Here is a 14,959-nt window from a genome sequence, read left to right on the forward strand (position 1 = left end):
TAATAATACCATAACGTCTTGCCAAATATCTATGCTGGAAGTAATTAAGCTTTAAAATTCCTCAAGAAAATGCCAACTGCCAAGATCCAAATTTGGTATACTGCCTACACATTTAGAGAAAATATAGAGCTTCTGGGTTGGTGAATGCATGGAAATTTGGTGAGAGTGGCCCACATGGAGGGGGCATAGAAGCTCTGCTCTCTTTTCCACACAGCACCCTGTGCATCTCTCCCATCTGACTGTTCCTGACTTACATCCTCTTATAATAGACTGGTGACCTAGCAAGTAAAAAAAAAAGAAAATATTTTTGGAAATGTTCCTCCCTCACCTGCTGTTCCTCTCTACCCTCCTGCCCAAGATCATCTACTTTGTAAACATACATTTAATCATCCATCCTGATAATTTCTAAATTGGAAATTATTTTAAATTCAACTATTTTATTTCAAACAAAACCTGTAAAAATGGCACTCAAATCCATAGATATTTAGATAACTGCAAATTAAAATAACAAGTTATTGGCTTGACCTAAGAGATTGGAAACAGTAACTGAAAACATCCAGCATTGGTGAAGTGTAAGGAAACTAGACTCCACTGGTTAGAATATAAATTGTTATGAATATTTTGGTTGAATAATTTGGTAGCACCTGTTCTTAAATCTTAGTATTTAATGTACTCTTACCCAGAAATTCCACTTCTGGTACCTACACTGCAGAAAAGAAAATAGCATGAGTACCCGAAGATACAACGTACAAGGCTGTAGTACTACTTGTTATAGGAGAAAAAAAAAATAAGGACAAATTTCCATAAATAAGGGATAATTAAATGAATATCAGAGCCACACGTTGAAATACCATGCAGCCATTCAAAAGAATAAAACTGATCTGGAAGGATGATGAACTGTTATATTAAATGAAAAATACAATTAACAGAACATGATCATTACTGTATACAGACAAAAAGAGAGACAAAGAGTGAACTTACATATACTGGCACATGTGTGCGTAACTATATGCTCACGTAGAAGAATGCAACAAGTAATTTGACTCTAAAAAATTGTTCTTTACAAAGAGAATTATGATGTGTGTATTTAGCTATGGATTAAAAAAAAAAGGAAAGGAAAACGGTTTTCTACAAGGAATTTTCTTCTCTCTTGTCCTAAATTAGATGGATAATTTATATCGCTTTATTTTACTGCTCGGTAATGCTTCTTTAGACTCATGCTGTCTGGATCTCAGAATACAAAGTAAATTCTCTACGTGGATAGTAAAAATGGAATCACCTTACATTGTTTGCATAATGTTCATCATCTGCCTTCTTCTCTTTATTTTCCTTCATCACCAAACTTCTCTAAAGACCAGTGGATATCCCCTTGGTTTCCCTTCCTTACCTCTCATTTATTTAGCTCACTGCAATGTTGATTTCTAAAACCCAACTCTGCACTTCAAGGAGGGATAAGACCAGACCCCAAACCAAGGGGCTGAATGTAGGTCACTGGTGACTACGTGCCCACTGTTGGCACAGAGGAGCCAATGGGATGACCTTGAGAGAAAGCTGAGGCCCAGTTTAGAGCCATGAGGACAAGAGAAAAAGGAGAGAAGCAAATCAGGATGGAGCAGGGTTAGGGCTGGAGACTGAGAAGAAGCCAGTGTGGGGGCGGGCAGCCACCCTCCCTCTCACCCAAAGTTCATTCAACTTTTAATAGATACAGGATTCTCCCAAGTTATTATAAATTTTTTCTTAAATGAGTTTTGGCAGATTGTATTTTTCAAGGAATTGACCCATTTCATCTAAATTATTGAATTTACAGAGTCCTTATCCTTTTAGGTCTATGAGATCTAGAGTGGTATCACCTCTTTCATTTCTGGTATTGGTAATTTGTCTTTTTTCTTGGTCAGTTTGGCTAGAAGTTCATCAGTTTTATTCAACTCATCTGTATCTTTTTAAATTTCTAAATCCAATGGCCTCTTCTTTAGACTCAAATTATTTGATTTCCTCACATTATTTGCCAGACTTAAGAGTCTGACTTCTCTAAGGCTTCTCTCCCTTTCTTCTAGTTTTCTTCCTTATTATCCTGAACAGCTCATTTTTTACCTTTCAAAATTCTGCCCTAGGCCTCTGCTTTTTCACCTTAAAACCTCCTCCTCAACTAGACAACCTCCTTTATTTTCATGACCTCCTCACTCATGAGAGGACCTGTCTTACCACCTCCCACCTAACCATCTAATGCTATTATTTCTACTCTCGGCTAATGAACCCACCATCAGCCCCACACACATACTTGAAAACCCAAGTAACCGTTAACTTGTTCTCATCCTTCAACTTCTCCACCCAGCTGGCAACCAAACTACACTTTCCCCATCAGACATTTCCTTGCATCCCTGCATCCCTTGGCCCCCCGACCTGAATCTCTTTGACTTGTCACTGCCTGAATTCCAACTAGGATCATTTCTTGGCCAGACTGTTCTGTGCTCCTCCCTTATAAGCCACGAACCACATGACAGTCAGTTATCTTTCACATCCAGCCCATACCATGCCTTTCTTCATCAGTGTTGACTGCTGGGTCCAGGATAAAGCCTTCTTATCGTAATTCTTTCTTTGCCATCCCATGGCCTGCTTTTCCTGTCCACACCTCCCACAGCAGCCACACTTGTCTGCTGCCTGCGAACAGACATTCCAGGTGCTCCCCCACCTCCACAGCTTTGCCCAATCTGTCTCTCTGACTACACTCTGGCTCATCCTTGCTGACCGGATTCAGAAGCTCCCTTCTCTGTGAAGCCTTATTTTAAATTATTTTTTTAAATTGAGGCATAGTAACATAAAGTCAAATGCACAGGTTTTAAACTGGGTGAGTTCTGGCAACTGCATACCCTCCAGTCAATACACAGAGCATGGCCACTGCCCCAAAATACCAGTGTGTTCCTCCCAGATGCACTCTTCCCTCCACCAGACACAACCACTCACCTGCTCTGTCTCCCTCCAGATTAGCCATTTGTGCATCACACAAGAGGAGTTAATGGTTTATGGTCTTTGTTTCCGTGTCTGCCTTCTTTCACTCAGCATGAACGGAGATTGATCGGCCCTACTGTGTCTATAAGAAGTTCATTGCATTTCACTGCTGAGAAGCAACCACTGCATGGATGCACCACAGTTTGTAAATGTAAACATCTACTTATTGATGGGTATTTAGATCTGGGGGTGGGGGTGGGCCACAGAGGTTCTGTATGAAGCTGTCTTCCTCCTTCTCTATCCTTTTCTTTCCTAAGCCACCCAGCATTCAAGTTCATTGTAGCTGGGTCTGTCTTCCCTATTTAATATTTTTTAAAGAATTTATTTATTTATTTGAGAGAGAGAGAGAGAGAGGTGGGGGGGTGGAGACCGAGAAGCAGGATTCATGCAGAGCAGGGAGCCTGATGCAGGGCTCAATCCCAGGACACTGGGATCATGACCTGAGCCAAAGGCAGACACTAACCAACGGAGCCAATCAGGCACCCCTATTTAACTTAATATTAGTAATATTTCATTTCCTTGAGCACTAACATGGGACTGGAAGTGTGCTAAGGACTCGTTCTAACTACTTAGATGATCTGTCAGCTCATCCAATCATTGCAATTATCCCATGCAGTAGACAATGCCCCAATACCGGGAGAAAACTGAGGCCTGAAGAGGCCAAGTTCCTTTTTTAAGGTAACCCATTTGGTCAGTAGTTGAATCAAGACGAGAATCTGTATCTCATGCCGCTATTGCAAATTCTTAACAATTATGCCGTAATACCACATGACTGGCAAAGAGTAGGCTCTCACTTCTTAAAAACTTAATACTTTCTAAAGAAATCCAGCATTCATGGCAATAGTTGACCCAGTAAAAAATAACTTATTCTTCACTGATAAAACCAAGCAATCACCTTTGTAAAATGATTTCATATGCACTTTTATTTCAAAAAAGCTCTTTTATTTTGGTCATAATTTTGTGAGTCAGAAATCTGGGAGGACTCAACTGATCAGTCCTTGCTTGGGGTCACTCCTATGGCTGCAGTCACGTGTCAGCTGGGCTCCAGATATGGAGGGGCTGTCCTTGGCTGGACGTCCACAATGGCTCATTCACATGAATGGCGGTCTATGCAGACTGTCCTTGGGAGCCACGCTGGGGCTGTGGACCCCAGGGCCAACATGCAGCCTTTCCAGCACAATGGTCTCCCAAGATCACCTTGTAGGACAGCTTGTGGGATGGAAGATGGTGTTGCAGCCATCTTTGGAAAATGGAATGTGCCAGAGCCATCTCCTTAAGGCTGCTAAACTTCGGGGCATGTCTTTGGGGCCACTGACAGTAAAGACCTTCAACTTCCAAAACTCCTCTTTGGGGTCAATCTCAGAAAACAGGTGGGCTTTACTGGGAAAACTAAACAGTCGGATTTATTTTTAAGTATATTTGAAAGTTATTTCACCCAGTGTGGGACCGAGGAGTGCGTGTTTTCAGAAACCCCTTCGGTAGTAAATGTGAACTTTGCCAGCCACACAGTACCAAATGAGTCTCTTCAGATATTTAGTCCTGTAAATTATGTCAGCAGGGGGAACTGTAAACATCTCCAAAGGAAGTGATACCTACAGGCATCATAAAATAATTTAATCCAAGCTACACACACTCACATAAGAATTGGCAATTTAGCGACTCTTTGTACGGTAAGTGTCCAGGTTAACGTGAGGTCAGAAAGGGCGCTGCTCCAGGCTTACCTGGCCCTGCGGATGTGCAGCTGGGGGTAATGCTTCTGCCTGTGACATATATGCACAGTGAAGTCCTCATCGTACGTCAGACTTGGAATGTTCCCCACTTGCTCAAACACGGTTATGAGAGTTGAGCCTAAATCATGCAGAGAAAGAAATGTGGCCTCATTTTACCAAGGGATAACTTTCGGACTTCAGAGCAAAATGTAACTTCTGTGCTAAGTGGTATTTTAATTGTTTCACGGTCAAATAGGCACAGGATACGTTTGGGGCCTGGAGACCCAGCTTAATGTCTTTCCCCCAGAGCGCCACTTGCAGCATGAGTTTCCCACGTTGGCGACTGCGGACAGGAGGTGGTTGCGCAGACCTTACCTAGGCTCATATAGGACGGCACAATGAGGAATATGAAATGCAGCTCCGGCACTGCCTTAAACACGCTCCTGGCAAGGGGAAGAGAGGGCAGCACAGGTGTTAGTACCGAAGCAATTCTACTCGCTGGCACCGTGTGAGACACAGGCCTCCACTAAAAACATCAGCTGTTCATCAGACCACCTGGGCCCCTCTGCTCCTTGCCTGCAAAGGCAAGAACACCTTCAGGGTAATTTCTCTTCCTTCTCTATGCATCCTGAAATTCCAACTGGCCTCTTTTTTGTCTGTTCTATGGAGGTAGAGCGAAGAAAGAGTGCCACATTCATGGGGCACGCCAGATTTCTGCTGACATTAACCTTTGACCTGGCATCTGGATGGTCTGGTGTGACATTACAAAGTGACTTGAAAGCGGAGGCCACCACCCCCAAATGTCGGTGCAGGCTGTCAGAGACCCAGCACCATCACCGGGTAGCCTGACGGATCATGTTTCGCCACGCCAGATTATTCAGGATGCTTCCGCAGTCTGTCAGGTTAATAAACGTTTCTAAAGATAAGACGGAGAACTATTTTTAGAAACATCCAAAACTGTGATGCTTTACTTTCCCTCCCCACAAATCCATTTTTTTTTTAAATGACTGTACTACCTGTTTGCCTCAGGGATGATCCTGAAAGATGTGTGTCAAAGGGAGCGCTGACTCAAAGAAATGTCTACGGTTTTCTTTCAGAAATAGCACGGCTGTTCAACATAGAGGCTTCAATACAGCCATGGGTTACAAGCAAATTAAACACCTCGAAGGATCTCATGTCCTTTGAAAATATTTTAAAACGAGGCACACGGTCTCTTTCCTGTCATTTTGGCACTAACGGGTCTTGTCTGCGGTGTGTTGGCCAGCCCCCCTGACTTCCTCCTCTGCAAGACCCCAGCCACTCACTGAGTAATCTCTCTGCAGCAGCCAACAGAGTACTCGTCCACGGCCACAAAGAGGTGCAGGAACAACGTGTTCAGAGGCTGCACAAGAAAGAGAACAGGATTAAAGGCTGAGTCAGTATTCGGGCCGCCTCGGGGGTGGTCAGGGGGACAATTTGGGGGTAGCCACAGGCTTGGAGCTGCCTGGTTTTGGGGGTGAGATTTTATGTGTATGGTGATGAGACACTCAGGCAGTGTTCAAGCTATCTCACTGACTCCATTTGCTGCCTTCTGTCCTCATAGCTTAGAATTATTCAAGGAAATGGGGATTGTAAATGAGTCCAATGCATCCAGCCCTTCGTCCTGCCCTCACGAATGGGGCTCAGGGCAGGGAAGTGCCTGCAGGGGAGTGAAATCGATTATTAACTCAGTAGTCTTGTCCTCGGGGGTGTCTATGCCAAGTGAAAGACAATCACCCATTCCCTGGGGCTCTTGAGTCAGCAGCTGCTGCTCTATTCAAGTGACACAAGAGAAAGATTCTCTTATGAATTTGAAGGATGGAAGGCAGATGCCACGTTATGAATCCAATGGCTTGTTTTGTTCAACATTCCCAGAGTCAGAATCAAATATTACTCTTGGGATCCAGAAGACCTGAGAGCTGGAAACTCAAAGTAGCAAGACTGGAATTGGACTTCAGGTTAAATATTTCCAGTTTTTAAAGAGCTTTGTCCCCTACTTCTGAAGACATTTAAAGTGGCCTCAGTAGTGAGCAGTTATTCCGTACATCCAGCCATGGGTCTGCTCAACTCGGTACCCCAGTGTTTATGGACAAATCTTCCAATTTCAGAGCTAATGCAAATGTGAGGGGGTTAACTGGGGAGGGTGGTGCTTGCACCTAGATCAGGACAACAGGAGTGCTTTCTGTGTTTCTCGTCTTCTGAGCAATTTTTTTAGGCGGCCTTGGGTTACCACCGGCACAGCTATGTGCCCCTCCTGTTGGATAATGCATACCTTAGGAATACTCTGAAGGGGTGTTTATCAGACATAAAATGGCAAGAGAAGAATCATGAGTTTGGTTCAGGCAAACAAGAGAAACCCTATCATTGCGATAGCAATAGCTACAACACTGCTGCAAGCCCTCCCCGTGTGTTACCAGCTTACCCCACGACCACCTGACTTAACACCTGCTTCCGATTCTGAATAGGACTAGTCCTAGGAGTACACAGTTTATTATTTGGCTGATTTATCTTCCAAATTCTCTCTTCCATCAAAAATATAATAATTCAACATTTATTCTTTAGCTTTATGATAAAAAGCATTACTTCAGTTGCAAATACCCCTGGGCTAAGTAAGACATTAAGCCTTGAGGCTTTATACCAATGCTGTCCAGTAACAAAATAACTTGATCCACAAACAGAAGCTGCATATGTAATTTCTTAGTGGAAGTATAAAAAAAGAACAAAGATAGATACATAAAATTCATCTTCAATATATTTCATTTAACCTAACATACTTAAATTATCATTTTGACAAATTAGGAATTGTGAGACATTCTATACTCTTTTTTCCTACTAAATATTTGAAGTTCAGTGTCTATTACACTTACAGCACACCTTAATTCAGACTGGCACACTTCAAGTACACAATATCTACACATGGCTGATGGCCACCATACAGGATGGCGGAGCTCTGCACTGCTGAGGGAGTTTAAAATGCGTTCAAAGAGAAATAACCTTAAGGGAATAAACAAAGGAACCAAAGGGGAGAGAATTTATGAAGTTAGGATGTTTGAAAAGGTAAAATCGTGGTCCTAACACAAACATCCAAATAAGCACATGTCAGAGATTTAGTCAACCCGTCTATTAAGGATTCGATCAGTGGGATGACAGAAACAATTTGCAGTACCTGAGGAGCTGGCTACCTTAGGTATTTTAATGAGGGAATGCTAGAATAAGATTGCTGGGCTAGAAACAAAAGAGTTAATGTCCTGCAAGGCCACCAACCATAACTTCTGAGAGGATCTCTTCCACCAGACAGAAATTATTTACATCTCGCATGGACAAAAATCTACAAAGTTAATCACTGTTCCTATAGAACTGTATCATAGCCCGGTCAATAGATAATCGATCAAAGATTCAAGCATTGGACCAAAAGCACCTTTTTGGCCTATTTCCAACTTTAAGATAATTTTTCTAAAAATGGTAACTGGATATATAGAGTGGTGAGGAAGACAGAAGCAAAGGACAAAGGGAAGACACTATTTAGCTGAATAAATGCTGGATGACGTGTCGGGGCACACGTGGGCATGTGTGTGTTTGTGTGCACATACAAGTGTATATGGGGAGGTGAACTCACTCATTCACGCCATCAGCATTCCTTAGAGCTCTGGGGACACACTCTTGGATTCCACTGACTGACAAGCATGCTACCCCTGGTCATAGCCTCTAGCTCTCCACAGGACTGGGGCCATATGCAGGCCTGGCTCTGGCAGGCTGAGGTCAGAGAAAGCTCAGACTCGGCACCACCTACCAAGTCAGGTTGCCAACAGTTTGTAAAGTGCCCACAGCTAGAAAACATCAAATGAGCCAGAGTCCACCAGGGCACCTTGAAAATTACAGAGTGCAACAGGAATCTGAGGCTCTATTATCACTGTTATGGGAGCAACAGTGTAAAGGCAGGTGCCTCCCAATATATCAAAGGCTTCAGACACTGAGCCTAAGGGTCCACTGACGGATGGGTAAAGAAGCTGTGGTATACATACATACATACATACACACACACACATGCATGCACATATATACACGTACAATGGAATATTACTCAGCCATAAAAAATGAGATCTTGCTATCTGTGACAAGATAGATGGACCTAGAAGGAATTAAGCTAAGTGAAATAAGTCAGGCAAAGAAAGATAAATACCAAATGATTTCACTCATATGTAGAATCTAAAACACAAATGAACAAATAGATGAAAAAAAAAAAAAAACCCAAACCAGAAACAGACCCATAAACACAGAGAACAAACTGGTGGTTGCTAGAAGGGAGGGAGGGCGGGAGGCAAAATAGATGAAAGGGAGTGGGAGGTGCAGTTCCAGTTATGGAATGAATAAGTCACGGGGATGAAAGGTACTGCATAGGGAATACAGTCAATGGCTATACCTGGGGTGAGCATAGCATAACACATACAGCTGTCCAATCGTTGTACACCTGAAACTAATAGAACATTGTATATCAAATATACTTCAGTTAAAAAAAAAAAAAGACTTTGAACATTGATCCTGGGGGCACAGTGTGAAGACCTGAGAAGCACACATCTGACATTCCCACTAATTCCCTGCTCCCTCTTAGTCTTCACCAGCAGAGGTGAGTGAGGCCTTGCCACCAGATGACTGATCTGGCTATGACCTTCCCTTCTGTATCCTCTCTGGCCTCTTGCTCTTAGACTCACTCTTCTTCCCCACTAGCTAACTTTGTTTCTAACTATCATGATGTCACTTTCTATTGTGAGTCTTGCACTGCTCAGTCTCAAAACTGGAAAGACATATGTGCAAACATAGGACTTCCCTTCAAAATTAAGGCTGTTCTAATAAGAACTGTGTGTAATTGCTTACTGTGCATGGGATTTCACTGTCAAGCTCCCGGAACACGGATACCCAGCTGTCCTGATTGGAGACATTCCAGTTGGGATAGTCCACGAAGGTAGCCTGGGCCATGATTTCCTCCTTGTCATTGCAGAGGGTAACAGCAAGGTTTGCCTTTTCCCTGCAGAAAGGATTAAAACTGCACACATGACTAAGATTACCAAAAGGGAGAGGATGAGGTGTAATTTTTTTCCCCCTCCTTTGGCTACCAAAGTCTGCCAGCCACTGCATAACCTTTGGAAGAGGTGGGAACAGTGTGGCAGCAACTATGAGATAATAACATCTTTCAGGACATCTGGGACTACCAACTAAATTTTGATTGAAAATTACATTTTGTTAGAAAGTTGTTATATTTATGTGAAGTGTGCAATACCCTTCCCTTGGAGATTGGCTGGGGAAATTGTCTGACTGTCATTTTCCCTATACTTCCCATGTTGCCAATTCCACTGCGCTGGCCTAAACATGTAAAGTTAGAGTGGCCAACTGTCCCCACTTACCTGAGACTGAGAAGGTTCCCAGAATATGGGACCATCAGGGCTACAGGTCCTGAGAAAACCAGAGTGAGCTGGTCACCAATGCAAAGCAGTGAAGCTGAGAGTTTAGACCCACCTCTGCATCTCTCTTAACCAATTTCTCCAAACCCTGAGCCCAGGTCCTTGGGCTGATGGATTCTAACAGGATGTGAACAACTATCACCCGATTTGGCTGCAGTAATGGAGACCCTGAGGGGTCTGGCTTAAGCCAAGGCAACCCAGCAAGTTAAAAAAAGACAAGGGTAGAGAAGCAGGTCTTCCAATTCTTATTCTGGTGGTTGTCCCAAAGGGACATCTTGATGGTCCTCCCCAACTGCTCCCCTGCCATGCAGCCTGGCATGACAGCAAGAGCTCTGACTTAGAGACAGGATATAGTTTACCGCATGGAGAACCATTTGTATAGAAATTGAGATGCCATTTTCACTTTTCAGCTGAGTGAAATCTACTGATATCTTAAGTTGGAGGAAAAAAGATTAAAATGCTCCTCCAAAAAAACAAAGGTATAGACACCTTTGGGAAACACTGTGCTAGGCATGTTGATCTCAGTACCTACAGCCACTGTCCCTCCTCAACCACTCCTCAGCCATGGGGGACCTCCTCTGGGTGCACCTGCCACAAAGGCCCCGCCCTAGCACTGGCTATCATGGAAAGAAGACAGCAGACTGCCCACCGGTCCCAAGAATGCATTATCCTCACAGGGGGCTCATTAGCAAAAGGATGCAGCCCCCAACCTCTCCACTCTGATTCACTGAAGCTCTGCCCCTCTTCCCATTACTGCACTGGCTCCCCCTGGCTCTTGATCCTCTGGGCTCCTCTGCCCCAGGCTCCCAGAGCCATGACCTACTGCTTCACAGTGATAGTCCTCACTCTAATTCAGATGAGAAAATGCCCAAGGCACAGGACCCAGCAATGACGGTGGTGGTGGAGGAGGAAGTGGGCAAGAGCTGGGATAAGGCAACTGCCATCCCCTTAGGGAAACAAGGGAAATGTGTTACTGGAATCCTAATTTGAACTTGAAACACATTTATCCATGGGAACCTAGGGTGGTGGTTGGGTTCCATAGTATAATTAGCACAGTACTATACCACACAGACATTATAGATTAAATAGGCTTTTGTGGGTTGGCCTGGGAAGCCAGCCATAAATAACGTTGTTTCAATGGGAAAATGCACTTCAATTTCCAAATGGCTGAGTGCAAGAAAGTAACTTTTGTAGCATTATCCTTTTGTATCTATAATTTCCACTTCTTATTACCTCTTAACATTAGTCCTATATGGGACAGATTAAAAAAAACCATTGTAGGAGAAAAGAAGGGAGAGGAGGAAAAAGGTAGAAGGAAAGTCTTATTTTTAAAAGTTGGATTTAGAATTTTTCTATGGAATAAACCAAATCAAAAGAATATACACACATGTATATATTTCACACAAAATATGTTAAAGCTCAAGGATATTTTCCAGCAAGCGCAATCAGAGTTCTTTTTATTAAAGTAATGTCTCATTTGTTTACTTGGTTTAGCGAATTTTCCAAGTTCAGCCAAAACTCATTTTATTTAACTACACTTGATGGAAATCTTAGTTGAAACAGTATCCCCATTTTCTGCTTTATTAAGCAGCACGAATGGCACAGATCCGGGTGTTCCCAGAGCCTGTCACGTTGCCTCCCCACTCCCAGCCTCCTGCACTGTGACACGTGCACTTGATGTGGCCTATTCCTTTGGCCCTATCCCCACTCATCTGCTATGCCCAATCTGCTCATTTTCTCCCCTACAATTTAGCAGGGTTTTTAGGTGAGGTCAGTTGTATTCATTCCTATATCTGTGACTGAGCCAGCAGGTAATATAACGAAATGCAATAAAACCGGGGAAGAAACCTCCAGTTTTAGAAACGCTTGTAAAAAGTATCTCTGAGCCTTAAGGTTGGCCTGGCAAAGGGTTGGGAGTTACCTAACAGGAAAAATGAAAGGTTGTATGGGCTGGGTATACGCTGATGAAAATGTAAATTTGCTTTTACTTTTGAAGATATGCTGGCTTCTGAGGTAGGTCACAGCCTTTTTAGATATTAGGATCCCATTTTAACATTAAAAAAAAAAAAACCCTTTCACTACTCCACTCCCATGTGGCAAAAATTATGCTTTTCATATCTGCTGATTCAGAAAATACATAAACACATGAGATGTGTGGATTCGAGGTACCCTGATAGCCAAGACCCAGCAGCGGTGTGAAGCTCACCTTCAGAAATAGGCTATTAAGAACTTTCTGATAATTAGTGTGTGACCGTGTACAGGATTTGAGATTTGCACAAGGTTTTTGAAAAAAATCTGTAGGAAGTCACCAGTTATAACCTGCCCCCATCCCCCATGCCATATTTTGAATACCCCCTAAAAGGATGGGCCCTTGACAAATGATCTCATGGGTCACTGGTGATTACCTGCACAGCCCAACCATGTCCCCTCCTGCTCAGGCCAATGGTGACACACTTCACTCCAGGAGGGGCAAGTCACAAGCACACATTTGCTACCAAGCTGGGGGTTTGTAATTTATTTCCATCCAGAAATTTATCCATGTGGGAAAGATTCAAGACTCATTAAGGTATACAGTGGCCCCTTGCCACTTGCTTTTCCATCTCAGAGGCATTCATGACTCACTTTGTACCATGTTCTGTGGCTTGTTGATTTCTTTTAGCAATATATATGGAAGAGAATTCCATCGTACTCGTAAAGCAGTCCTTTCTCCTATTCTATGGCTGCCTGGTGGCTGAGAAAGGAAGAGAGGAAAATGATAGAAAAGCCTGCCGCTTTCTGACCCTAGTCCCTGCTCCCTTATAGGCAAAACCAGAGGGAAGGGGGAAAGCAGCCATGAGCACCTCCTAGGAGCTAGGCCCTGCCCTGTATTTAAAAACTATTCTCACTGTCCCATTCAACCTGTAAATTAGGTATAACTGTCCATTTCACAGATGAGGATGCTGGGGCTTAGGCAGGATTTATTCATTAATGCAATAAACATTTGTTGAATACAGACCAAAGGCTAAGTTTTTTTCTAGGTTCTGGGCACACAGCAGAGAACAGGCAAAAATCCCTCCCCTCATAGAGCCGACGTTCTAGTAATTGGAGACAGAACAATTAAAAAAAAAAAAAAACAACTAAACTAAAATGCACAGAATGTCCGGAGGGACAAGTGCTATGTAGAAATATTAGGGGAAGAGGATGAACCGCGCACGTGCATGCAGGTGCGCTTCCAGGAGAAGGCAGCATTTGAGGTGTGATGGAAACGCCTCTGTAACTGTAGGATGAGGCACACCTATGCCTGGGGTGCTCCAGGAGAAATAAAGGAACTCAGTGGAGCTCAAGGGAGGTGAGGTCAGAGGGAAAAGGGTGGGCTCCACACCAGATCATGGCAGGCATGTGGCAGACCAGTGGAGGGTTCTGAGCAGAGCACAACAGGATCTGGCTGGTGTGAACAGTGTTGCTCTGGCTATTATGTTGAGAATAATTTGCTGGGATTTGGGGTGGGAGGGCGGTGTCGGGCAGCAAGGGCTGACGCCAAGGTGGAAGCAGAGACTAGAAAGGGGCTGTTGAAATACTCAAGTGGGAATGCTGGTACCTTGTACCTCATCTCAGCAGGATAAGTGAGGTGGAAAGAAGAGGCCAGGTTCTAGATGTTTCATTTTGAAGGTGGAGCTGACAGCACTGCTGGTGTGGGAGGTAAGAGCAAGAGTGAAGGTGACACCAAGGTTTTTGGTCCAAGCAAGTGAAAGTTTGGAGCTGCTGGAGTTACAGAGATGGGGAAAGAAAAAACAGAGTAGTCCAGAGGCAGGTGGTGATCATGCTGGGTGTAAAGTACCTACTAGGTATTTGAGGGGTGACATCCATCAGGAAGCTGGATAAATGAATCTGGAATCTAGGATATTCCATCAACAATGTTAACTGTTTTTCACATTTACATAATAAATTAACCCAGAATTGGGTTCTTTCTTTCTTTTTTTCCTCCCTCCTTCCCTTTCTTTCTTTCCTTCTTTCTCTTTCTTTGACAGGAGGTTGGTCTTTACATTTATTCTCTTTTCCATATGGATAACAAATTGTCCCAGCACCATTTCCCCACTGGCTTGGTCATCAAGTTTTCATATAAGTGTGGGTCTCTTTCTGGGATCAATTATTAATTCCTTGGCCATTACCATACCATCCAGATTACTACACCTATAATGAGTCTTTAGTTGGGCAAATCTCCCCACCTTATTTTTCTTCTTTCAAGTTACTCTGGCCCCTTGCTCTCCCATATAAATTCACACCCATATTATCAACTTCAACAAGTAATCCTAGTAGGATTTTAACTGGAGGAGAACTGACTTCTTTACATTATCAAATATTCCTATTCAAGAATGTGTATACCTCTTCATTTATTTAGGTCTTCCTTGATGTCTTTCAATAAATATTAATAATTTACCCCATCATAGGCTTGGACGTGTGGTTTCTGGGAAGGAAGGGAAGTACCTTTGAATCCTACCCTCCTCTTGGATAATACTTTAAGAGTACTTTCATTCTAATTATGCACCTGCCAATTTATCTTCTATTTTTGTTCTGTATTTTACCTGTTATTATTTATATCTTATAACTTTCTATTTATATTTAGTATCTATATTGGTCATTTTTCTTAATGCTTTATGCAAGTTTGATTTTTTATCTTAGAATTAACATATTTGCACATATATTTACTTTCTTGTATCCTTGGCTTTCCAGCTGAGATATTATTCCTGCCTACAGTATATTCTGAGGAATTCCCTTTATTCAGGATTCATT

The 14,959-nt window shown here is 43.0% G+C and overlaps 1 protein-coding gene across 3 annotated transcripts in view; it reads right to left on the reverse strand.

The window, feature by feature from the left end:
- The window catches only part of CFAP61 (cilia and flagella associated protein 61), a 298,721-nt gene that overhangs the window by 273,325 nt on the left and 10,437 nt on the right, over nucleotides 1–14,959 (reverse strand). Inside the window, exons 1-5 of one of the 3 annotated variants that reach the window (XM_047743846.1) lie at nucleotides 10,133–10,202; nucleotides 9,606–9,756; nucleotides 6,020–6,096; nucleotides 5,091–5,158; nucleotides 4,728–4,854 (exon numbers count right to left, since the gene is read on the reverse strand). In XM_047743846.1, coding sequence (XP_047599802.1) covers nucleotides 4,728–4,854; nucleotides 5,091–5,158; nucleotides 6,020–6,096; nucleotides 9,606–9,756; nucleotides 10,133–10,167 — 458 coding nt within the window. In that variant the 5' untranslated portion in view covers nucleotides 10,168–10,202. Of the gene's footprint in view, nucleotides 1–4,727; nucleotides 4,855–5,090; nucleotides 5,159–6,019; nucleotides 6,097–9,605; nucleotides 9,775–10,132; nucleotides 10,203–14,959 lie in introns of those variants that run through there. The other 2 variants (XM_047743844.1, XM_047743845.1) reach the window with 2 other exon arrangements.

Source organism: Lutra lutra, chromosome 9 (genome assembly GCF_902655055.1).
Source record: "Lutra lutra chromosome 9, mLutLut1.2, whole genome shotgun sequence".
Taxonomy (NCBI): Eukaryota; Metazoa; Chordata; class Mammalia; order Carnivora; family Mustelidae; genus Lutra; species Lutra lutra.